Source organism: Colossoma macropomum, unplaced genomic scaffold (genome assembly GCF_904425465.1).
Source record: "Colossoma macropomum unplaced genomic scaffold, Colossoma_macropomum, whole genome shotgun sequence".
Lineage (NCBI taxonomy): Eukaryota > Metazoa > Chordata > Actinopteri > Characiformes > Serrasalmidae > Colossoma > Colossoma macropomum.
The window spans coordinates 27,565,011-27,590,506 of record NW_023494804.1 but is presented as its reverse complement, the minus strand read 5'-3'; the positions used below and the strand labels follow the sequence as shown (position 1 = coordinate 27,590,506).

General features: G+C 36.9%; 5 protein-coding genes across 12 annotated transcripts in view; 2 read left to right on the top strand and 3 right to left on the bottom strand.

Moving 5' to 3' along the window:
- Positions 1 to 877: 877 nt before the first annotated feature.
- cunh17orf49 (chromosome unknown C17orf49 homolog) lies at positions 878 to 5,482 on the bottom strand. The gene is made up of 6 exons (XM_036595860.1): positions 5,118 to 5,482; positions 4,938 to 5,032; positions 3,595 to 3,696; positions 2,668 to 2,891; positions 2,469 to 2,570; positions 878 to 1,566 (listed from the first exon to the last, which is right to left on the bottom strand). The coding sequence occupies exons 1-6, from the start codon at positions 5,136 to 5,138 to the stop codon at positions 1,502 to 1,504; spliced, it is 609 nt and encodes a 202-aa protein (XP_036451753.1). The 5' UTR covers positions 5,139 to 5,482; the 3' UTR covers positions 878 to 1,501.
- Positions 5,483 to 5,484: 2 nt separating this feature from the next.
- On the top strand, positions 5,485 to 7,834 carry rnasekb (ribonuclease, RNase K b). The gene is made up of 3 exons (XM_036595866.1): positions 5,485 to 5,683; positions 6,102 to 6,184; positions 7,031 to 7,834. Exons 1-3 carry the CDS (start codon positions 5,606 to 5,608, stop codon positions 7,173 to 7,175), a joined length of 306 nt encoding a protein of 101 aa, XP_036451759.1. The 5' UTR covers positions 5,485 to 5,605; the 3' UTR covers positions 7,176 to 7,834.
- A 75-nt stretch (positions 7,835 to 7,909) lies between these two features.
- Positions 7,910 to 10,536, bottom strand: med11 (mediator complex subunit 11). 5 transcript variants are annotated; one of them, XM_036595862.1, is made up of 4 exons: positions 10,486 to 10,536; positions 10,176 to 10,265; positions 9,214 to 9,344; positions 7,910 to 8,314 (listed from the first exon to the last, which is right to left on the bottom strand). In XM_036595862.1, the coding sequence occupies exons 2-4, from the start codon at positions 10,243 to 10,245 to the stop codon at positions 8,171 to 8,173; spliced, it is 345 nt and encodes a 114-aa protein (XP_036451755.1). In that variant the 5' UTR covers positions 10,246 to 10,265; positions 10,486 to 10,536; the 3' UTR covers positions 7,910 to 8,170. The 5 variants fall into 5 exon arrangements, with proteins under 5 accessions (XP_036451755.1, XP_036451754.1, XP_036451756.1 ...); XM_036595861.1 differs by having other exon boundaries at positions 10,399 to 10,531; XM_036595863.1 differs by having other exon boundaries at positions 10,464 to 10,516.
- A 101-nt stretch (positions 10,537 to 10,637) lies between these two features.
- On the top strand, positions 10,638 to 16,294 carry si:ch1073-143l10.2 (uncharacterized protein LOC565165 homolog). Its single transcript, XM_036595859.1, has 6 exons — positions 10,638 to 10,844; positions 12,254 to 12,317; positions 12,409 to 12,508; positions 13,627 to 13,700; positions 13,791 to 14,042; positions 15,937 to 16,294. The coding sequence occupies exons 1-6, from the start codon at positions 10,757 to 10,759 to the stop codon at positions 16,070 to 16,072; spliced, it is 714 nt and encodes a 237-aa protein (XP_036451752.1). The 5' UTR covers positions 10,638 to 10,756; the 3' UTR covers positions 16,073 to 16,294.
- An 80-nt stretch (positions 16,295 to 16,374) lies between these two features.
- arrb2a (arrestin, beta 2a) overlaps positions 16,375 to 25,496 on the bottom strand; it is a 15,405-nt gene continuing 6,283 nt past the window's right edge. The window contains exons 9-16 of one of the 4 annotated variants that reach the window (XM_036595856.1): positions 25,345 to 25,429; positions 24,498 to 24,570; positions 23,899 to 24,036; positions 23,027 to 23,110; positions 19,395 to 19,418; positions 19,103 to 19,179; positions 17,513 to 17,567; positions 16,375 to 17,374 (exon numbers count right to left, since the gene is read on the bottom strand). In XM_036595856.1, the coding sequence (XP_036451749.1) occupies positions 17,287 to 17,374; positions 17,513 to 17,567; positions 19,103 to 19,179; positions 19,395 to 19,418; positions 23,027 to 23,110; positions 23,899 to 24,036; positions 24,498 to 24,570; positions 25,345 to 25,429 (624 nt within the window). In that variant the 3' untranslated portion in view covers positions 16,375 to 17,286. Of the gene's footprint in view, positions 17,378 to 17,512; positions 17,568 to 19,102; positions 19,180 to 19,394; positions 19,419 to 23,026; positions 23,111 to 23,898; positions 24,037 to 24,497; positions 24,571 to 25,344; positions 25,430 to 25,496 lie in introns of all 4 variants that reach the window. The other 3 variants (XM_036595854.1, XM_036595858.1, XM_036595857.1) reach the window with 3 other exon arrangements.

Below are 25,496 nucleotides of genomic sequence, written 5' to 3'. Positions count from 1 at the left end.
AATTATGATGTTAAGATATGTGTGCAGAGTCCATCATCTTCTATTTCAGTTTGCAAAAGAAACGAAGGATTTTTTTTTTTTTTCAATTATATTTTAAAATGTAATTGCCTTTATTTTTACTTTCATTTTTTTGAGCTTTATTGCTGGTACAATGAAATGCCTTGTTAAGTAATTCCAAAGATACTTGCACATTATCACTTGCAGTCTCCAGTTGTATGTTTTGTTTGATTTATCCAAGATTAATGCCAATGGTTATCTATGTTGGGTCTTCGAAAGGAATGTGCAATATAGATTTAAATACACCACAGAATAAGACAGATTTACGTTTAAGGTCATTTCCCAAAGAAACCCACGGTCACAATTTTGTTCTGTGAAAGTGTCCTCTAGTAATTTTTGGGTTCAAGTTCAGGCATAATCTGGAAAAAGTCAAAATATTGTTTGTTTGGTTTGTTTTAGGCTTGTACATTTTTGTCTTTTTTTGCTCTCACTTAAATGAGAGAATGTTCCCAAGAGCCACAAGTATTCTGTAAAAAGGAAGAAGGGAAGAGTTTTAAAATGATCTTTGATTGTTATAAAGTCGTCTGCGATATCAGTTGGGAAGCCTTGAGCATGGAGCATTCTACAAAATGACAGACCGTGGCTCTTGCCTCTCGTGTTCGAGATGTAAATATGTTTCAGTTGCCACAAAGAAAAGAGGAAGATAATGTATTTTTTATGGAACTGTAATATAAAGCAAAAAGATAAAGGTATATTCATTCCCTCTGAATATCACATACTGTACCAGGTAAAGGCTCATTTCTAGTAGATTAAGAAGTGCTGTTCACATTTGAATATGTATATTACAATGTATATAAAGATGATCATGACAATAAAATAATACTGTATTTAACAAATGGGTTTTTATTTGATGACAGGCTACAGGTCAGTGTCCACTTTCTCCAAAAGCTCCTTATCATAAAGGTTATCATTACACAGAAGCAAGATGCAACAGGTCGTTTCACCTGTGTGCATCACGGAAAAAGATAAAGTCACCACATTACTATGTACATCTGACAGCAAATTATAGCAAGGTAAAACCTGTATGTGAACACTATATATACACAGTCACAATTTTCTGCAAAAAATAAAGATTATTAAAAAATATAATACAAAAGCAAAACTGCAGTATCTTACACTAGAGCGTCTGGGGACGTTTCACAAAGCAAGAGAGCTAGATTTCTCATTAAGTTGCCCAGCAGGAATGTAACCTGCCTTCTGAATGAACTTCATTGATCTAGCTGAGTGAACTACCTCAAAGAATAACTGACAAAAATGTAAAACTAGGCATGTGAGACTAGCTGTGCTGTCACTGCACTGAATTCCAGGTAACGTATTTGCATCAACTTTCGGTAGACATGAACTGGCCAGAGTCTCACTAATAGCACAGCAAATATATGTCTGTACATCCACATGCACTGCTGATCTTACATAGTATGAACTGTCAATCACTCATAAATGGCACTCATCTTGAAAGTAGAGGCAGATCACCAGAGTTCATTATAAGACTGGAATCCAAGCTGAGACTCTCTGAAAGAAAAACATAAAAAGTGTCAAATATTTCCAAGAAACAATGTTTAAAATTGAAAATAAATGCTTGCACATACTATTTGTATGGATATGCTTAAGTTAAAGAAACTTAACCCATAACAATAACAACCCTATTCATAACTCTCAAGCAACACCACACAAAGCATGATTTACTGCTGTCAAAGAAACTTTCTTTAAATGATTAACACCACCAATCACATAGACTGTACCACATCCACTTGTTCTTGCTAAACGCTAGCTAAAACTTCATATTTAATGCATTCAGTCCAAACACCAGAAGTGAATGGAAGCAAGAGGTTCCATCTATCTACCAAGGTTGTCTGTTCTGCTGTGCCATGACACTGACAGACTGTGATATTGCTTTTTATTTGCAACAACATTTTAGTGATATATTTGATCTATAATGAGCATCACACCCATTCTAATGCCCACAAAATGCAAGCGTTTCTGTGGCCAAGAGTTTTTTAATTTCTATATCCTACACTTTAAAATGTTTTGAAATACCAGTTCATAATACATCAAAGCAGAAAAAATAGAATAAAGTTTCTTTTCCGTAAATATGGCTTGAGTCTAAATAACAACTGTAATACTGTGCTCTTCACTGAGACCATTTATAATAAGGTTCCCTTCAGTGAACAAATTAGTTAAATCAAAACAAGCTATGTCAGGTTTGTAAGGCATTCGTTAAGTACAGAGTAGTACTACTTAGGAAGCATGAATTTATTAACTCTCTTAATAGTAACTCAAATGATGTCTGATACCATTATGTGTTGGAAAATATTGTGATACTGAACTGTAACAATACCATCCAACACTATTCAGTAACATTCAATCATTGGAAAATTCCATGGCCTAGTAGTGGGCAGTGGACCTACTCTTACCCTGATCAAAGTTGGGCTTCTTGGTAGAACCCTCTCCAAGTCCTTCAATAGCCACCAAGTCACTGTTGACATCCGAGTCATTGAGCGCGCTGAGGGTAACATCTGGAGCAGAGGAACACCACAATAACTGATTAATTAGCATGTAATGAACACGCTTTAATTCAAATAATGTTATTGAGTTATTTCACACAGTAGTTACCAGCAGTTTTTGCTTTTTTAATCGTGGGTGGCAACGCAGAAGCACTTTGCAATCCTTGTTGTACAACAACTTGTGAGGTTGGAACTGAAATGATGGTTGGTGCCATCGGTGCTGGAGTTGCCACCACAGTTGTTTTCTTCATAGTTTTTTTGGGAGGCTCTAGTGAGAGGGGGACCCGGTTGTCCTCATACAGCTTCCTCTTCACTGTGCTCTTAATCTGAGCACTGTGGACAGACAAGAGAAGCAAGAGAAAGAGACAAGATGGAGAATTATTTACAAAGCATTGTTAGTTTAGCAAGAGATTTTTTTAAATGATTAAATGGGTGAATGTGGTTTCTGTTCTGTTTGACAAATGATACTTTCAACAGAGACAATACTGTATGATGAATTATACTATTTATCCAGATACACTTTATGTCCAACAGTTTGTAAACACCTGTTAATCCAGCATTTATTCCAATATTAAGGGTAATAATAAGGAGGCTGCCCCCCTTTGCTGCCGTAACAGCCTCTACTCCTCTGGGAAAGCTTTACACTAGATGGTGGAATACTGCTGTGAGGATTTGATAGCATTTAGCAACAAGAGCATCAGTGAGGTCAGTGAGGATGATTAGGTCTGGATCACAAATGCCACTCCAACTCATCCCAAAGGTACGCATGGAGCTCCATCACCTTAGAGAATGCAGTTCCACTATGCATTGGGCATAGTGACCTTTGGCTCATGCAAGGACGCTCTAGAGTGTTCTATTCTATTGGTAAATGCTTTCTATAGAGACTATACAACCTGTGTACACAACTGAACGCTGTCAGCAATGGGTGCATGATATTTGTAGACATATAGAGCATGTAAAGTGGGTACGATTGTTTTTTTAAACCATTTACAGACAAATGCAGTTGACAACAGCAAAACATAACATAAAAACTTACACTGTGCGTTCCTTAATGACTGAACTGATGTTGTTTAAATCGTCCCCAAAGCGCCTCACAGCAGACCGCAGCATCTCAATTTCAGTCTCTGTCCATTTGGCCCTAGAGAGGAAAGTGGAGGAGAAGGGAGGGAACCATCAATCAAACTACACTGACCAGCAGTCCAAGTCTTACCCACCAAAACACAGTGCAGTATATATTTGCAGGAGGATGATCAAGTAAATGTTTCACTCATAAATCCAATACTTTAAACAAATAATTATCCCTCAACCCCACCCCAAAGATATAATGTACAAATCACCAGTACATCTGTATGATTCATGATTCATGATGATTCACGCTTACAGTTAAAACAAGAAATCATATGTGAAAAAATGATCATGAAAACCTGTGAATACCACTAGGGTTCCTAGTAAGGCTATTAATATAACTATACTTATATTGTATTTATGAAGATTTACAATGGTTTACAAATACGGTTATAATGATACATATATTGTTTATGTTCTAAACAATTTTCCATATTTTGTGTTAAAAGAGTCTCTACATACTATACAAATTAATTTGCCTGAGAAACACACCCATTTTATTTCAGTAACATGTCATTGTGCAAAATAATCATTTTACAAAACTGTGCGACCGTGTTATAAACAGCACACATTCTGGCCTGCCTCAAATAAAAACTTAAACAGAACGTCTCCATTTTCCACCTCTCAACTCTTAAATAGAGCTGAGCAATATGACTTTTATCATTATCATGATGAATGACATCACAGCATGTGACAGTACGCTTTGCCAAGTATACTGTACATTCAGTATTTAAAAACACTTTCCAACTGCTTATTTGATCAAAAAAGAGCGTAGTCGTGTTTAATCGGATGTAATGTAGCATAACATGTAAAAACTAAATACAATTAAATTGACTCATGGTTATCACCAGTATTTTTTAGATGTTGTACTACTTTGTGTGCTCCAGCTTATGTCAGAAAAAATATATATTGTGACATACTGTCTGTCGTGAAAAACTTATTTAAGTATTGTGATATTACATTTTTTGCCGAATTGCCCAACTCTACACCGAAATATATAACCTAAATGTCACAAAAGCACAATTAAAATGTGTGCAAAACATAGGCTAAACATTAACTACAAGTTACAATTTGTTTTGCAATGTTTCACGTTTTGTGGTTTCCTCCAAGAGACCCTTGGAAGAGACTGAGGGGAATTTCGGCAATACAGGTATAAATTTCGATATACTTTTTTCATACGTGATTTTTCCGATTCTTTGATTCTGTATTGTAATTGTTCCACCCTTATTTTAAAGGTGATAAATCTCCTCTTACCCTGCAGGAGACGAATCGGCTACAGGATGCAGCTGCATGGTAAGCTCACCCAGTTTACTGAAAGCAGCGCCTGCCGCCGAGAAGATTTCGCCCACCTATTGAACACATGCATTTGAAGTTATTTACCAAGCGTAAAGCAATCATAAGCCATTTGTCAGAAACAGCATCATGTCTTCTTACCTTAGTGGAAGCCGAAGTCATTCTGCAGTTCTACCGAGCGCTAAGATAACTGAGATCGCACCAAAACAAAAATGCCCTACTGAGTTAGCTTAGCTTATGTCTCCCTAACGTAACCCCAGTTGCCAAATAACCACTGCGTGAACTCTGGTATTATTGCAGACAGCGCACCGACTTATTACACTAAGTCAAACTAGGTTAATCCTGCAAGTATGATACTTTTTCTCTTGCAAAATGAATTTATTTTTCATAAACAGTTAGCGAAGCTGCTAACTATGCTAAGAACTGAAACCCCGGAATGCACCGCGAGGGAAGATTCGGCGCTTGTGATTGGCTCCTGTCCTGAGGAGCATCAGACGAAAGCAGACGAACCAAGCCGACGATAGCCGAAGCAGCTTGCGACCATTTTCGTGAATTTGTTGGACGCGGATGGTGACTGATAGACATTTCTGAAGTAGTGTCGTTTTTCTGGGTTCAGCAATTTCAAGACAATGCCGTCTCTGTTATTTTGTGGCCCCAAACTGGCCGCCTGTGGCATTGTGCTGAGCATATGGGGAGTTATAATGCTGGTAAGCCTCTGTGTTCTTCGTGACATTGCTAGCTATCTAGATAGTAAGCTAATGCTAACAGAAATAGTGGCTAACACTAATGTTAGTTTATTACCTGACAGAATGAATTGTCATTCGCCATCGGCATGCCTTGCAAATTTTGGCGCTCAAAGCTACCTAGCCATCTAGGTCATGTAATTCTAGCACATTAATATCGTGTTTAATATGTGCACAATGTTAGGTTGACTGCAGCACTGTAGCTAATTGTCAAGCCAGCTACCCAGCCAACCGCTGCGCCCTGGTGAACGCTGATATTTGATACTCGTCTTTATTGTAGCTTTATTGTATTATAATTGCATAAATAATGCAATGAGGAAAAGATGTAATGGGCTCGTTTGTAACAGGTTCTGCATGTTTTTCCTCTTTGTTATTTGCGTAGGCGATGTTGGGGATCTTCTTCTGTTCAAAATCAGCTGTGCTGATCGAGGATGTTCCCTTCACCGAGGAAGACATCCGTAATGAGTGAGTTTGTTTTCTCCATGATGCAAACCCTTATGGGTCTCCTTCACTCTAAATCCAGTGTACGTTTTAGCACACCATTAAGATGCTGAATCAACATAAGATTTCTAACGTGACTGCAAAGAAACACGGGTCTTTTAAAGGAAAATTCCACCGATTTTCCAGATTTGCATCATTACATGGTGTTGCCATATGGCAGCAATGACTTTATCTAAAAATTTACCAAAAATTAATAATATAAAATCTGTTTCCATATTTAATTGTGGAAAATGGGTCTTTTACTTTAAAAGGATAAATACTTAATGACATCACATGACCAGGAATTCTTATCATGTGTTGTTATTACCCTATATTCCAAATACCAATTGAAATTATATTCATTTTGAATATGTGTAAATATTGAGTTGTACATTTCACTAAGTACTGGATTTGTTTGGGCTTGTTCTCAATAAAATAATTTTTGTAGAGAAAATTTAGATTTTTTGGTGCTAGATTTTATGGTGCTATGGTACAATTGCACATTTTACCAAATACCCCACTTATTTTTCTTTTCTCAAATATTTCCATTATTTAAGCAATTCTTAGTAACAACACATTAAAACATTAACATGTTTAAGTAATAATTCCTGCAATAGAGGGTTAATATAATCAGGACATAATAAGGAATAATGTTCAATTTTGATTTCTTGTTGACTTCCTATAGTCAACAATTCTAACATAGAAAGTGTCTAGAATCCAAGTAACTTCATTTACATCTTAATGATGGTTGAAGTACCTTTAATGTCACCACAGTGCCGGTGCTGTACCACAATTCTAAGATTTTTGTTTGTGTTTTCTTCATTTCCACAGCAAAAGCCCACCCCAGAACATCTATTCACTGTACAATCAAGTGGGCATCAACTGTTTCATTGCTGCGGCCATCTATGTTGGAGTTGGTGCTGTGTCTCTATGCCAGGTTCGCCTGAACAAACGTCAAGAGTATTTGGTGACATAAGTTGAACAGATTAAAAGCAGTTCCCAAAATCTTCCAAGCATTATTTATTTGTAGGTGGCTTGTGTGACAACCTGTGGATTAGCATTATTCATTATATTGGAGTGACTCCTGTAGCAGTTCAAGCTTCCCCTTTTAAGAAACTTTATTTGGGACATATATAGATAAATAGAGACTAATTAATCTTGCAAATCAATGAACTGTTTATCAAGTATTAATGATTGTTTATACACATGTATGTGAAGATCCTTTTAAACTGAAAAACCACTAGTCTGAGAGGATATGTTTTAACAAAACACCCAGTAAAAGCGGAAAGTATAGAATGAAAGTCAAACTGAGTGGACCAAAATAAAAGCAGCTGACATTTAACGTATCCTGTGGCATCATAAAAAAAGAAAAACGGAACAATCTGGCATCATGCTTATTTAATAGTCATTTATTTTAATGTATTTAATATGCTACTCAATACACTGTTCTTTTTATGTTGAGTTATTTCTATTTTATTGTTAACTTATTTACCTTGAATTCCTCATTCGTTCATTTACTTGATGTGGTTGCTGTTGCACTATGAAAGTGCTATGTGTGAAGGGTATGTGATGGAAATGTGAAATGTCCTTTTAAATAACATGTCAAGTGGAAATAAAAGGCTCATTGTTTCACTACTTCTCACTTTTTATTATTTGTTAAAAAAAAAAAGCAGTAATTAAACTCATGTCAATTTTGTACAATGTAGCAAAAAAAAAAACCTTCAACCAGAAAGAGCTAAACCTCAGTTGGGTTTTGTACAACAGTAGTAGTTTGTTTCTTATCTAACAGTCTATTTCTCTTGTAGCCAACCTTTAAGAGGTCAGAGATATTCCTACTGGAATTTCTTTGGACTTCAGTTACATGAGAATGTCTTTTGATGAGGTCTTGTTTCTCAAGGGACTGTTTTGTACCCTGATGAAATGTGGTTCATGAAATACTATCAAAGTTTTATGTTAAACAGTAGCAGTACATCATGTCTGTGGATCAAGCATTAACTCGCAGGTGCGTCCCAGTTCTCCCAGTTTGACGCGGGCATATTCTGCACGGTTCAGGGCCATCTGGCAGTCCTTCCTCGCCGAGTACGTTGAGCCTTCGTGAGGTTGTCCTGTTGCCACCTTTTCTCGAATGGAAAAGAGAATGGAAAGTCAACACACTGCAGCCGTGGAGGATTGCTGCCTCTTGTCACACAACCCGAAATCACCGCTAATATCACACAGAGGTGTTAAATTCCTTTATGACATGCAAGTTTTTTTAAATGCATCATTTCCTTTGACCACGAAGGCAGGGGGGTCAACAAGTACACATGTAGCTGGTATGGAGAATTAATTCAGAGCAGGACAATATTCACCCATGAACAATTCCGCAGCTGAAATCCTACATCACACAAGACATTTCACTTTCAAAACTACATCAACTGGTCTCCTCAGTTCCCAAACACTTACAGAGTGATGTTAATAGGTGATGCAACACAGTGGTAAACATACCTCTGTCCCAAACCTTTTTGAAATGTGTTTCTGGCATCAAATTCAAAACATATTTTTCAAAAAAAAAAAATAAAACTTCACAGTTTCAACTTGATATGTTGTCTTTGTACTATTTCAAATATATTATAAATAATAATAATATATAATATTTAAATATAAGGTTTAAATGATTTGAACATCATTAAATTCTGTTCTTATGGACATTTTGCACAGAGTGGGGTATTAAAATCTATAGGAATAGAATGTTTTCTTTCAAGAAATGTGTTTTCTGTCCAGCTGATGTTGATTTTGATGTTATTTTATAAGAAGAAAATATAATTAAAACAGCCAAATCTAAACAGGTTTATCCACTTTGAGACATCCTTTTAGTTTAAAGCAGCAGCAGTCAGGAAGCATGGTTTTAAAGATCACAATCTAACATCATGATATTTGCAAAATTTTGTGATTTTGAATTTAATTAATACCATCTACTACCTAGTACTACTCTCAAATACTTTTAAGAATCCATGTGAATCAGTCAGAATGCCGACCTGTGTAAGATAGCGGATCTGGGAGCTGAGCTCACTCTCCACTCTGTTTATAGAGGTCTGGAACTGGTTGAGCTGCCGGTCTAACAAGCTTGCGTTGTGCTTCTCTTTTGACAGCTCCAGGATGATGGTTCCTGAAAGAGGGAGAAATCATAAATCAGCCATGCAGCAAAAAATAAACATCAATGTAAAATACTACTGCCTGAAAATAATGGCAAAGTGCTTACATTTAACAGTGTAAAACACAAAACGTTTGGGTTGATGTTTTATAAGGGGCCACTGGGTTAAAGAAACCAAATTATTTCAAGCTTGAGTTCATCAAAATAAACTATTTATTCAAAATATATTATTTCAAACTCGTGCTCATCCACAGCCCAAAGATCTTCTTTTCTCAAGGCACAAGTTAAGTAGTTCAAAGCCTGCCACCCTGTCCTCACTTTTCTTTTAAATACAATAGCTTAATGAAGTGTACAAACATTCTTAAAAAGCTTCAAAACATATCACTTCATTCGTCAGTTTATATGTGGAAACTAAGCTCTAAATCATCCCGAAAAAATGTATTGTTTTTGTGACGTCATGAAAGCATGTCCACCTATACATGTTGAAGTTATAAGGAGTGTTTCAGCCCGGACTGCTTTTTTAAGGAGGCACAATACAGGGCAACCAATCAGAACTGAACTAATTTACATATATGTATGTATATGATATATCATATACAAATATAGTTTAAAGGCACAGCAACAGAGACGGACTGTCTAACTCTATGGGACACAGACAGGTTGGAAAGTGGTTATGTAAACAATTATGATCACTAAATTGATACGAGGACGTACATGGGGGGTAAAATAGAAGAAAAATGACGGATACGGGCCCATTAACAGCTAACATTAGCTAAAATCCGCTGCACTGTTAGTCAGTAGGCAGCCAGCTAACTCAGACAAGGAGCTGAGTGTGGAGACACAGACCTGCACACTGAAGAACGACGGCGATCTCCTTCTCCACGTCCTCAAGAGCTCGCAGCCTGTCGTTTGCCATTTTTCAGACTTTTACTGCATCTGTAGGCGAACCAACCAACACGATTAGCAAACCCCTGCATGAGGCGTCAGAATGTAACTGCTGAATCATTTACAGACAGTATTAGCGGACCACAGATAGCAACAACCCAATGAAAGTCACCTTACATCTTACATCTACTTAAGGACGGAATAAAATCGGGTTATTTAGGTTTTTTTAATCGCTATTACTAAACAAACCTCAAAACAAAACAACACGCACTCTCAAATCAACCCGCAGACGGCAAGCCCAGTGGGACAATCTGCGCTTAAAGAAAACGCGAGAGCTGATCTCTCAGCGGCTGCTGGAGGGAGAGAGGATGGAGAGGTGATGTGTCCGGTGTGCTCTGTCAGCCAAACCTGTTCGGTTTTCGGGCTTTTACTCGGATAATAAGGTCAGTTTGGTCGCTCCCGGTTGGATTTCCCTTTGAGGGAAACGAGTAGAGAAGTGAGGGTTTGAGGAAAAGTCGCTGACCCGTGAACTGGGTGAAGTTATGGAGCTGTGGAAGAGTCACGTGCGCGCCGAGCTGTTTCAGAGGGACTGCTTACAGAAGGACCCTTTCTCTGGACTCTTCACTAAAGGTCAGCTGCTCTTCTGCTGTCCACGCCTAGGTTTGAGTAAACGGGGTCAGTTGGCACTAAATGATGATCCTTTTAATGATTAGCTCATGAATTCTGAAGTAGTGTTCGGAATGTAAGCTCGACAGGTGTCTTTAAATCCAGATTACATACCTTTGTTTGGGCTAATTTATGCTTTTTTCCCCCTCCTGTTGTTTTTAATTGCGTAGCACGGAAACTCTAAGGGGCAGTGGTAAAAAAAAAAAAAGGTAATGGAATTGCAGTCCCTCGCAAATACAATTAATTTTGCAAAGAAACCCAAAAAGTTTGCGAGTGCAAAAATATTGCAAGAAAACGCAACTTTTGTAGCAAATATTTTTTGTGCAACTGCACGTTAGGGGTTTAACGCAAGGGTGTAACAATACATATTTTTAGCTCTGATTCGATATTATATTCTAAGGTCAATATTTAGTTTGTTTTTGAATGTTATTGTGTAAAAAGTATTGATTCTACGAAGCTCTGATTATAAGCTATGGGGACGGCACAGATAAATATTAATTTTATTTCAAAACAAAAGATAAAGTGCTTGTCCAAAATAGTGGTCTTATAAAACAGTGCAAAATCTGCACTCTAAACTACCTCATATAAAACCTTAAATGAATGTTCTTTTTTCTTTTTTTGATACAGTATTGACACTGTTACACTCTTTTAATTGTGCTGTTAGCTCATTTAGACCAGGGCTCTCAAACTCTTTGAAACCACTGAAAGGGTCATATTAAAAATCTCAACAAAGCCGTGGGCTAGAGACTGCCTATATTTTTATTTCATTTTAAAATAACATTTTGCTATAACCTGAATTAGCCATATGTATATAATAAACAATGGGCTACATTAGCTACAAATAACTCTTAAACCTCTTTAACCTGCCTGTGTGCTTGATCTAGACACTTGGCATTTTTTTCTTTGCTGCAAGTTCATTCATTCATTCTTGGGATCAATTTCTGAGCTGCTGAGCTGAGTGTTTGTAGTGGTCAGCCTTTAGCTGAAAGGCATCTAGAGTGTTTTGTGATATGTCTGGTGTGGAATTGTGTAGAATTATGTAGAATTGCACTGAACTGAGGTGTAACTGCATAGATTGTTGTTGGGGAAAATGGTTTGGGGGGCACAAATTACACTGATGTGCATTCTAGGGATTGTAGTGCAGCGCACTGTGAAATGAGCTAATATTAATAGAGAATCAAAATAATTTTGTGGGCCGGACAGGATTGTGCCGCGGGCCTGATCTGGCTCACAGGCCTTGTGTTTGACACATGGGATTTAGACTGTGATAGTTTATCTTTGCAATGTTTTATCTATCTTTATGTGTAAAACAAAAAAGTCATGGATAAAGATTTGAGAATTGCACAGTAATCATGTTTTCAATCTAATTGTAGTGTCCAGATTAGAAGAACTGCTGAATCTCCATTTGAGTTTATGGGAGGACTTGGAGAGACAAAGGTAGGCTATGAGCCATTTTGTTGTTGTGTGATCTTTTTCCCTAAATTGAAAGATGAATTGGATTGTGTTACAGTTTGTGTACATGTTACAGCTACAGTTCAAATGATGATGGAATAAAAAGGCCCGTTGAGGGAAAAAACTCTCCAAAGCTGTATCTGCAGTTCAAAGAGACTGAGCATATTAGACAAGAGGTATGTTTTTCCTTCGTTGGACATTAGATTTAATATATCTTCTTTAAATAATGAAAATCTACAACAAATCCAATTTCAAGTCTTCATTTTCCTTGGTTTTTCTCCCGCTACCTGGAGGGCCGATGTCCAGCACAGTTTAGTGATTTTTCTGCTTATAGACAAACAGTAAACCTGGTAATTGACAAAAGAATTGAATAAGGTGTGTTTAAGAGGAGAAATTGCCCAGCTGTGCTTGACACTGACCCTCCAGGACTGGAGTTTGAGACCCTAGGTCTACCCTAGCAGTGCATTTTAACTGCATTTCAACATAGCCTTATTGATTGGACATCTGTAGTTTCTATTGATTTGTACATTCAAAAAGAATTGTTATAATACTATAAGATTTCTATAGTGCTGTATAATACTTATATAATAAGAGCTCCTGGCCAAATGACATTTTGTTGATTTTTTAAGTAAAAAGATGTAAACACAACCTATGCAAAAAATTGAAAAGATATTTTTTTCTACAAATGTTAATACACAGTCACTTTTATATTTGATAAACTGACAACCATGGAATAGATTCCACTAAATATCAGCAAATGTGATTGTCAGTCAAGAAACTGAAGCAGAAAATTAACCAGAAGGACCTCAAAATCCATCATGAACTACTTCAAGAAACATAAGCTGAAATTTTTGGAATGGCCCTCACTTTTCCTGACTTAAACATCATTTAAAATCTGTAAGTAGATCGTGAGCACATGAGACAGCCCCAAAAAATCAGAGAACTAGAAGAGCTTGTGAAAGAATCCTAGCTGCCTCCAAAAGGCATTTGCAAGCTTTGATATTAGGGGATAAAGGGGGAAGGGGGCATTACTAAATACTGACTTAGTAGTGTGTCCAAACTTTTGCATTTGAGACAATTACATTTTACAATTACAATTACATCATACAATTTCATTACTAAGTTAATCAAATGAAAAGTAACTGCATTAAGAACTGCAGATTTTTTTAATTATTTGCTGCAGAAGTTGTGTTTACTTCTTTTCATTTCAAAAATCTTGTGGAAATACCTGTAGTGCGTGTTATTTTATTATTATTGATGAAAGATAAATAATTTAACTAATTCTTTCTTTCAGCTTGCACAGAAAGTCTCAGATCTGACCAGTGATCTGTACCTCAGGGAGGCGGAGCTGCAGTACTGTCACTCACAGTGAGTGCAGCCAGTCACAGATCAGAAATAATTCTCACTCTAGTCAGTCAGACTGTCTTTATTTTACCATGCGTTCTCTTGGTGCTGCAGAGTCGCCCGCTACCGCACCGAAGCCGTTCTGCTGGCCAAAGAAGCGTGCTCACTAAAGGATGATCTGTCAGACTATCAGTATAAACTGGAGTGTCAGTCAAAGGAGTTGGCAGCATTGCGATTGGAGCAGAAGATACTGAGGGAGGAGCTAGCAGTCACACGTCAAGAAAAAGAGGGGCTGCTTGAGCGCTGGTTGGAGGAGAAGAGAGAGGAGGCAGAGCGCCTTAATAAGCACAATGCCACTCAAGAGAGGTGAATATCTGCTTTCTGTGTGGAGATATTTTTAAATGATCTTATATCCACTAAATATAACATTTAACATAAACTATGTACACTTAAATCAGTATCCCATAAACACAAATATACCTAATTTATGTCCCCTTTAATACAAGTAGAGCTGAGTTCTCTCATTTTACCAAAGGTTGACCAATGATGTCTAAAGTTGATCAAGGAGACAAAAGAAATGATTACAGAGACAACTTTTGGTTGTTTGTATAATGTTTAAGGTGTCTGTAATGGATCTTTATAGTAACACATTATTAAAAAAAACAGACAAATCTTATTTCCACCAGAAATGCTATTTGCAGTTTGTTATAATTATAATTGATAAACACATAGTAACAACTAGTAACACCAACAACTCAAATGACTATGATTCAATTGATTCTGTTCTAGGTTGTATGTCTGTTGTTGTTCAGGCATCAATATTACGAATTGTACTTTCATACTGGGTAGCAAGGAGTTGAATTGAACTGAGTAGTAATGAGTAATGACTTCTTGTAAAATTAAACCTAATTATTTGGTCCTACTGAGTCATCTTGGTCATTAAATTGGTTTTGATACAGTGATATAGTGATTCATTTACATGGACTGATGTCCATTTTTTTTTAGACTTAGAAGAAAAAGCTAACTCTTTTAAAATTATACCAAATTGCTGATTTTGTGTTTGATTTATAAAGCAGACTATACTGAAAATCTTTTTTTTATAATATATGCAGAAGCATTCCATATACTCCCCAGTCCATACAGTCCACATTTGGAAACTAAAGCAGCCCATTTTTTAGCCCAGATTGCTGCTTGAATCAGGCACAATACAGGGCAGCCAATCAGAACAAAGATCTTTGACACATATCCGTCTTAAAGGCAGAGCAGCAAAAACAGTCTGTTTAATTCTAAGGGACAAAGAAAGGTTGGAAAATGGCCATGTAAAAATGAACTGAAACTATTTTTGTTATATAAACCACACAAACATCGTAAGTGTATCTCAAGGAGAAAATAATATACAAGAAAACTTTAGGACATGGGCCCTTTAAAAATGTATTGCTTCCTGAGGTTTTAAATAGGATATTTAAATGCATGTTGTATTTGCTTTAAATTTAATACAATCACATGCAAAAGTCTGAACACTCCCAGTCAAATTACATGTAAGTTAACAAACTCTCTACACTCTCAGAAATAAAGTTATGAAACAGTCACTGGGGTGGTGCCCTCAAGGGTACATCTCAGTACCTTTAGTCAGGGAACATAACTGTACCATAATCCATTAAATTACATTTTCTAAGTAGTATTGATTCCACACACCCCGTCTCAGCTTTTTTACTGTTCTGTTTTAAAAAATTAGGTTATATATAATATAATATATATATATATATATATATACACTTTTCACCTGTGAAAAGCTTATTTAAGGTATACAGTTGGACCTTAAAGCCACTGTTGTACCTTTGAGGGAACATTTACATTGTTTGTACCTTGATGAACGAAAAATGTACCTGCACATAACTTTATTACTAACAGTATACAGACAACAAGCCTAAATATGGCATTTTCCTGCTAATTTTACCAGTGTACCAGTTTTTTGTTTGCAGAGTTTAACATAACATATAAAAACATATAAAACATAAAAAAAAATATGTTAAAATTGGCTAATAAATAGTAATTATGTATTAAAAGTCAGAAGTTTGTTCCCTGCAGAGGATGTGTTTAACTTTTCACTTAGAAAATTAACAAATGTAATGTGACCAGGGAAGCCAAACTTTTTACATACAACTGTCACTGCATCGTAAAGTGAAAAGACATACGCTACACTAAACGTCTGGTCACTGACCCAGGTGTTGATTTGATCTTTGTTATTCCTCCTCACTAGATGGAATCGCTTTGCTGGTCAAATGAACAAGCATCACTTTGGAGGGTCTCATCGTCAGATGTTTGCAGCTTCCAACGGCTCACGAATCATCCAGAGAGATTCAACTGAACAGCCACTGCCAAAGAAGAATGAATGAATGAATGCAGTTTTTTTTTTTTTTTTAAATTCAGTCTATAAAGAATTAGCATCCAGTGCACTGTGCTAAAGCTCCTTGATTTTATAGAAATGCCTTGACCAGAATCACTGTACTTTGACCAAGTCAGTTATATTGTACAAAGATTGTACAATCTTTTCAGGTCATGAAAATCATCTCTTGAAACATTATATTGTACTAAATGAGAGAGACGTTGCTTGGACATTTTTATTTTATTTAAAAAATTAAATAAATTCTGAAATTCAAAAAAAAAAAAATGTAAATGGAAAACAATGTTTTTCACAATTATTAAACTTGTATTAACATGGAGACTATATTTATTTTTTTAATCCGAGACATTAATCTCTAGTCATCTGGCAGAAGTTTTCGTTTTCACCAAAAGCAGCATTTTTATTTACACAAGAGGGTGCTGAATGGCAATGTAAAAACACCCTTCAAACGCACACACAGCCGTCAACGGTCTTTACAGCACCACTATAGCACACGCCATGTCAGCAGTGATATGAACGAATGAAAAATGAAGGAGCCTGTATACCTGAGTGTTGGATACAGTATGCCATAACACAAACAGAAGTCATATTAGTATTCAACCATGCGTAATTGCTTACAAAGGCTTTCTTTGTAAAACGTTATGAAGGGCGATGAGGTTTGCGAAACCATATTCTGCCTGGGATGCCCAATATGGTCAGTTGTTCAGCACATTTCAGTTGTAATTGGTGATCACTAAATGTTACTAACAGACATGAAAATTAAGCTTAAAAAGGCATTTCAAAATCAACTCTAGAAGATCACACAGAACAACAAAATAGCATAGGTTCTTTCAATTTGGATTATCTTTCCAAATCTCTTTCCTGCTTTTATCCACTAAAGGTTGGCACACGCAGCACGTAAGCTCACAATCTGCTTATGATAGGATGAATTCTCTGTGTTGTTTTTTTTTTCTCCTGTGTTCAAAACTCCTTGATTTAGCACCTTTCCTCAGATTTTCATCCCATCATTAAACTGTAGAAAATGGTCTCTAAAAGTCCTCTTTTCCTTTGAACAATTCAGTCAAGTATTGGCAAAATACTGCTTCACCAAAAGGATGTCATGAAGCCTAAGAAAAAGTTTCATTATGAGAGACTGTTCGTTTGAGTGGATTAGTTGGTGGTCTTTGTGATGCTGTGAGTTTCTAGGTCGAGTGGAAAGGGGAAGCCTCAGCAGTCCTCATCCTTATCATCAGTGTTTCCTTTTAACCTCAAACGGGCAAAGTCTTCGAACACCAGGTCATCATCCTGGGTGAAGCTACTATCAGAAAGAGAGAGATAGATAAGACACAATAAGTGAGAGAACACTCACACAAGACAATCTTTGTTTTTCAGTAAACAAATATTAATTAGAAGAATCTGCTCTTCATAAACCAGTTAATGATCACAAACTTACTTTGTGTCAAACTCTATGAGGTTGGTGTCAATAGGTGGGTCTGCCTCTGGTACAGCTGTTGAAAATAAACAATGTTCATAATCACTGGCATCATATGATGGATTATAAACAAACTTAAAGCTGCACTATGTAAGATATGGGAATCTGGAGACCCCTCTTGAGGAAACGTCTAATTAGATGCAACAGACAGAGGAACACTTTGTATCGTTGGTTGTGCTTCGGATCCCACAAGCGGATGAATCTGATGATCGTGAGTACATTATTCAAAGAGAGTCAAAACTTGAAGGATGTGTTTTTGGTGCATGTACGTGAATGATCCATTATTGTCATCATACAGGGATACTTTGCTCCTGTTCATTTTGCTCTTGTTTGCTCTTTACTGTGCTTTGTACTGCTGCAATGGAGAATTTCCCTCTGCGATTAATAAAGTGATCTATTTATCATATCTTCATCAATATAATGTTGATTTTGCATTTGAGACTTAAACATTTACCCAGATTGCCTTTTTGAGTCTATGCCTATGACGTTAATATGTAAAGCACATGACGTTGTCCAAAAAACACTCAAATTATGTACGACTTTTGGTGAACTGCAGCAGCGCATGAACAAAATATTTAAGCATGTTCTCTCCTCCTAACTTTCAATTTCAATAAAAAGGTCTTACACGGTACTCCTTTAAGAAGTGTCACAGTGAAAGTAAGTGCAGTCCTGAACTTCTACTTGTTGAATAATGGTTCTCTAATCTTTCTGGTCTTAATCTGTTCCAAGGAAACCAGGGGCTTGTTTCATGAAGCAGGATGTCTTGCTTAGCCAGCAAAATTTAAACTTAGTTTGAACTAATCCTGGATTTTTTGTCTTGCGATGGTGGATTGCTTTTTGCTCTGCTACACTGCAATGGCAACTTAAGATGCACACCTAACCTGCTCCAGCGTGGGTGAAATTTGAGGTTATGGATAGTAAACAGCTCTTGGACAAATCAAGTCAATCTTCTGGAGGAGGACTCCCATGAATCTTTTCAGGTGACATTATTTGCAAATTGCGAAGTCTTCAGCTATTACAACATAAAATCTAGACAGGAAATGAAGGATAGTAACGACTCAGCTACTATGGTGTTTGCAGAGAACAGCCAGTCATATAAACAATATTGTTTTCCAGAGAAGGAAAAAGAAATTCTTTCACACAAATATGAAGAATATAAAGGAATCATAATAGCCAAAAACACAACAGTGACACTGATGAGAGTGTTGCTTTTTTGCCGTTATAACAGGTTTACCTTCTTCATATTTACATAGTATGATTCTTGGTTCTCCACTGAAAAGTAAGCTGCTTGACTCTTCTCCATGTTTCAGTTAGCTGTTTATTGTAATATGTGCACACATGGATTAAATCTTAGCCTAAGTATCGACATGTAGGTTGACAGTGCAAGTTAACTGTGGTTTTCATGAAGCTGAAACTTGGTGTGGAACCCTGACTAAGCTGAATGTGCTTCTTGAGACAGGCCTCAGATGTGTCTGACTGAATGAATGCTATGGTGGTGCTACTCTGTGTATTCAGTGCTGAAGTATAGCAGGAATGAATGGGTAGGAATACCTGAGGCTGGTCGAGAGCTGGAGAGGTCTACGGGTTTGGGATGCATTAAGACGAAGGGCAGCTCAACCGAGACGTCTCTGTGGGAAGCAAAAAGGAAAAAGACAATAGTTCTATTTGAAAGATTCAGATTTGTTTTAGCGCCGTTAAGCACGGATATTCTGGTGTGTAGATGCAGGTGTTATCCCATTAGAATTTCACAAGAGAAAACAAATGAGCAGCACAAACGGCAAGCTTCACTGCAAACCTGGACAGGCAAATCAGGAAACCAGTGTGATGCATAATGTATATTTACCTCTCCAGCAAGCTGCTTAAAAGCCTGATGCAACGCAGGGGGGTTAACAGACAGATGTGGGGGAACAGATACACAGAGAAAAAGATGAAACACCAGCAGAGAACAGAATGATGTGAAAACTCAAATGAAACAATGTATCTACAGGGTGCTGCAGAAAGACATGGAGGTTAGTGGAGAGCATCAGCCGCTTTATCACTAGTGGAAATAGAGTCTGTAATAAATGTATACACCAACCAGCCACTTCATTAAGTATGCCTCCTTGTATCTACACTCACTGTCCATTTTATTAGCTCCACTTACCATACAGGAGCACTTTGTAGTTCTCCAATTACAGAGCAGGTAAATCACGCAATTGTACTGGATACGGCCCTACAGTACCACATTTGTATAACCCTGAACTAGAAGATGACTAACAAAGTAAAAGACTAACTGTGCAGCAACAGATGAGGTATTGTCTCTGACTAAATCTATAAGGACCAATAAAGCAGGTGTGTCTAATAAAGTGGACTGTGGCAAGTGGACCTGATAAAATGGACAACAGGTGTAGATATGAGGAGGTGATAAGGATGATGAAGTGGTCATTTGTTGTATATCTGAATACAATTCCATGGAGTAAAGAAAAGTTCACAATGAATTAGGGCCACTTGATTCTTGATTTTAAGCACTGTGTATTCATGAACACACAGCAGCCACATAAGCAGCACTGTTCAAATTGCTAACCTGCAATTATTTTTAGTGTATCTGGAGGATTAAAAGCTATATCCACTAGGGGGCAGGTGACATCCGAATAATCCCATGCCAGCAGTAGAATGCCTCCCTTGATTACTTCTTCTGAAGATCAACAATGAACATGATAACCACTGAGGAGACTATACAATTGTCTATCATGACAAAACAGTAAAACTATACAATAGAAGTGGTTGTTATGGTTTGTTTGGTCCGTGGCTGACTTGGTCACAGTCTGGCATAATGTCTCCAACGTTTATGCTGATATTACATATTGCGGATGCATCATCTTAATTTCGGAGGATGTGCACTTCAAACAACCACAGGATACATGGGGCATCCACCTTGCACACGTACAAGGCATAGATAAAATTAAAGGGGAATTTCAAAGATTTTTCAAAATTTTCCGCATAATTAAACGGTTAAGATACAAGTCGATCAGTGGTTCGATGTGACATGCTCCTTTCTAGGGAAACTTACCAAGTTAGAACTGCTCAGAGTGGTGATGACAGAAACTAGACATTTGAAGAGTTTAGTGCACCTAAAAGCTCCTTAACAGAAAGTATTTACACAAAATTGTGACAAATACGGTGCCTGACACAATGTTTTTACAATAGTTTTGTGATAATGGTTTGGCCCAAAACTCACTTTGATCCATTTATTTTATCCAGAGAGATTCAAAATGGCATTAGGCAAAATGGTAAAGAAAATATATATTTTTGCATTAGTTATTTAAAAGACAAGTGCAGGGTTATCATTTGTTCTGGACAGTACATAAAATGGCTATATTTGTGTAGCAGACATAATGACAACTGGTTCCTATCACCACTGCTGTAAATGCGAGTCGTAAGGTTCGCTGTAATTAAATATTTCAAATTAAAACCACTCTCAATGACTTTATTTATATCTCAACAACGAAACTTGGAGAAATTTAGAAAAATCTGTGGAATTCCCATTTAAGTTGTACCGCACCCCTTAAAATAAAGAACTGCAACACAGAGCTCTTCAAACTGAGAATCAGGGGTGTAACGATACATGAGTTTAACAATATGAAATATGTTGTGGTTTTCCTGATATAATACATTTTTGATACAGAAGTAGAAAAAAGGAAAGGTAGCATTGATTTTGCTTTTACACTTTGGTCACAGACGAACTGCCAAAACAGCATTGCCTGGTTAACACATATAGCTCACCGCAAAAAAAAACATGCATTGTTTCTTTTCTAAAACTTGGTCTCTTTGTCTTAATAACAGTGCCAATCCTGTCAGTTAAGGATTAGACCAGTCTTTTTTCCATTCTAGTCCACAAACTGCATGCATATTTCAGCCAGCTCGTGCGAGCCTATTTCAGGATTTCACCTGCTGTTCCAAATTGAGATTTGGGATTGAGGTCTGGTGATTTTTCAGGTCAAAGTTTCCCAGTGTTCCATCATTTCTGTTGAACAAGTCCAATACTGACACTCTACAGTCATCCTGGAATATGGGAATTTCAACGTTGTGTTCTGCTCAGACACAATGCCTAAGGTTAGCGGAAGAGTTTTATGTCATTAAAGGGCCCATATCATGGAAAACCAACATTTATGTGCTTTTAAATAAAATGTTTTTATGTAGGATGTAAATACTGTTAATTTTTTTAAAATGTACTGTTCACTCCCCAGTATATATATATATATATATATATATATATATATATATATATATATATATATATATATATATATATATATATATATAGGCCCCGCTCATTCATGCTAAAGTTATAAGGAGTGTTTCAGCCTGGACTCTTTTTGAATGAAGCATAACTTAGGGCAGCCAATCAGAACAGAGGTCATTAACATATATCAGTCTTAAAGACACAGTAACAAAAAACAGCCTGTATAAGTCTAAGAAAAAATTTATGATGACGGTTTCTGATACATAAAACCATACAAGTGTCATAAGTAGACCTGACGGGGAAATATACTAGAAAAATATAAGCTGTAGGCCTTTTAAGACAATTGGATACTCAATTATGAGAGAAGAAATGATGCATGCGACCTTTTTTGTCCGGGGAGCGTAACATAAAGAACTAACTTTCTTAGAAGACAAATAAATTTAAAGTGCAACAGCACAGGAAAGCTTTTTTCTGACTTTTGTAGTTTTCTCTTATAGGAATATCATGAAGTGTTTTTAATAGACCAGCAGGGACTATTCCATTTTTTGTCTAATCAATCAATCAATTAATCAATCAATCAGCCAATCAATCAATCAGCCGATCAATCAATCAATACGTTCGATTGATAGCACGGATAATCTCACGACCCAATGCAAAACTATCAATACTAATATGTGTATCTTAACACGCCGTGAGCATTCTTTTGGGTCAAATTCATATCATGCAAGACAGGGCCAGGAAGCAGTAATAATAGTAGCCTTGTACAACCAGTGGGCAATATTGGCAAACTTCCAGACCAAGCTAAATGTTCCAACAGTGAAACATTTGTCCCTCTAGCTCTTACTGCTCCTTGTTTTCTGCTATTCAGCACAAGGCACAAATGTATCATCAACCCACATCATCACACATACTGAATCCGAATCCGTCATTTAAACAAAGACTAAAGTGTATGGAGAAAACCTGTGTGTGTGTGTGTGTGTGTGTGTGTGTGTGTGTGTGTGTGTGTGTGTGTGTGTGTGTGTGTGTGTGGTGTGCATCGAGCTACAAGATCAAAGCTATGAATCATATAACTAATCAAAAATGGATTTATGTAAAGTGTACATGCTGAAGTCCTTTGACGCATGAATTGTAATAGCTCAAATAACAGTCATCCAGACCCTGTGGAGAGAATAAATGCCAGACTGCAAATGCACCCTGCTACAATATAACTGCGTACAGAAGATGGGATTGTGTCAGAGGAGCTGGTGACTCACCCTCCGCGGGAGACGACCAGTTTGACTTTGACTCGATACGACACCAGAACTCCGAGAACCTCCTTGTTACATCCATCCTTAACACTGCAGAAGGCATGGGCATATATGTTTACAGAGCAGATTAGTCAGTTGCTGATTTTGAAAAATAGCAGGGATGCACATCGGAATCAGGCATTGCATTGTTTTGTTTTTTTTTGTTTTTTTTAATCATTATTTTGTCAAAGCTGTGTTGCAAAAAAAGGAGAAAAAAATTACACTGAATAGAAAATAACATAAAAGCCTCAACAACTAAATGTAATATCTTTTCAGTATTTAGTGTGCCCACTTTTTGCCTTTATAACATTTTCATTCTTTTCAAGAGATTTGCTTTAAGTTTTTCAAAGAAATCTGCAGGGATATTTTTCCACAGCTGTGCTGCAATTTTGTGATGTAAATAACATGATCCATGTAAGTGCACTTATGCTGTGTCTGAATGCTGCTGCACCAAAATGTCACAGCATAATTATTCATGACTCATTGTGTTTTACATCTAGTTGCCTCTTCCTTTCAATGTAGGACTTTATTTGCACCATGTTCTTTAAAAAGCCACATTTTAAAATTGAAAACCTGAAATGGCAGTTTGGCCCACTAAACAACAAATAAAACTGCAAGTTGGCTAATAAAAACACTGTAAATGTGTTGTTGTGTGTCATGTGCGTATTCACCTGACACAGTGTGAGATTCAGATTAAAAAAAGTCTATAAAAAATTCAGCCATTGGCCAATTTGGCTGTAAAGGAATCTGAATGGGCCACAAAAATTCAGGAGCAATGAATCTCTACAATATAGGTACATGCACTCCTACAAAAGAGTTTTAACAATAGAAGTACTAACATGGTGCTGGAGGCCAGGTTGGTGTCTTCATGTTTGAGTTTGCCATCCAGTGCGAGCCCTCTTTTCTCCCTGTTATTGTTCAGTGTGGGCGTGAGGGTGTACACCTTACAGAACGTAGAGCTGGACGATACCTGGTCACTGAGAGAGCACAGGAAATGATTTCACAGACTTAAAAGGGTACTTTTAGAAATGTTTAAAATTCAGTAGGGCTGCACAATACACCAACCGGCCACTTCAAGTACATCTACATTGTATCTACACTCACTGCCCATGTTATCAGTTCCACTAACCATATAGAAGCACTTCATAGTTCTACAATCACAAGTTGTAGTCAATATATTAGCCCCATTTTACCCTGTTCATCCATGGTCAGGAGCCCTGTGGGCAACATCCTGTTACCACTGCTGAAGAACTAGAAGAGAAACCCTGACATAATGTGGTGTGACAGTGTTAAAGACTGACCTGTATTATTCTACCCAAAATTACTTATGTTTGTTGGATCACATGAATACCTTGATTGTGCAGCCCTATTATGCAGCAACATTTACTCTGAAATATTATTCCAATATAAATATACAGTGATAAACATTAATAGTTACTCTGCCTCAAGCTGAGCCACCGGACATTTGTACTGTGCTGTGCTGAACAGACAGATATCAGCATACTGCCGCACTGAGGAGAGAGAACAAGGTTATCGCATGTCAGAGTGCAGCTGGCATAGATTGAAGAATAAAAAAAAAAAAACATATATATGGATACAGGACTGTGCAAAAGCCAGATACCACCCTTCATTTATTAGATTTCCAGTCAAGGCAGCCATTAGGTGCAAGTTATTAATTTTTCAGTATCAGGAAAAAATGAGAAAAGAGAAAATTACACAAAAGTGTCAACAACTAAATATAAAATCATTTTTTTCAGCATTTAATGTATCCCTTTTTGCCTTCATTGAACTTTATATTTTTTCATAAGACTTGCTTTCAGTTTTTTTAAACAAATATCCCTGAATATATTTCCACATGTCCAAAAGTTCAGTCTTAGAAGTTGGTTGCATTTTCTGCTCCTCACAGTTCGAATAATCCCACATTCAAAGATGTCGAGGTCTGGACTCTAGAGTGGTCAGTCCATTGTTGTACGAACACCGAAAGCTTCTTTGGTTTTGATGGTCTACCAGGTTTTGCATTGTTGTCCTTTTCTTTATATCTTTTAACCATTTTTTTAAACTCCAGTTTTGGAAACACTTGTCCGTCCGCCCGTCCGCCCGTCCGCCCCCACTCATTTTCTTTTCACTTTCCTCTTCCTTATGCAAATCGATTATGTTACTTCTAATCTATAACTAATATACATTCTAAAAATAAATAACTTGTACTTAGTGCCAATGTTGACCTGAAAATTTAATAAATGAAAAATGATCTGACTTTTGCGTAGTACTGTAGAGGAATATCTTACCTGATATTTTGACTCTTTTGACAGTCTTGGTTGAATTGTTGGTCACATGGACATTCACACTGATGGGTTCTCCATGGTAATACAGCTATACGGAGAGAGAACGCCATCATATTAACACATTCAAGTATAAAATAATAATGTATTCAGCATAT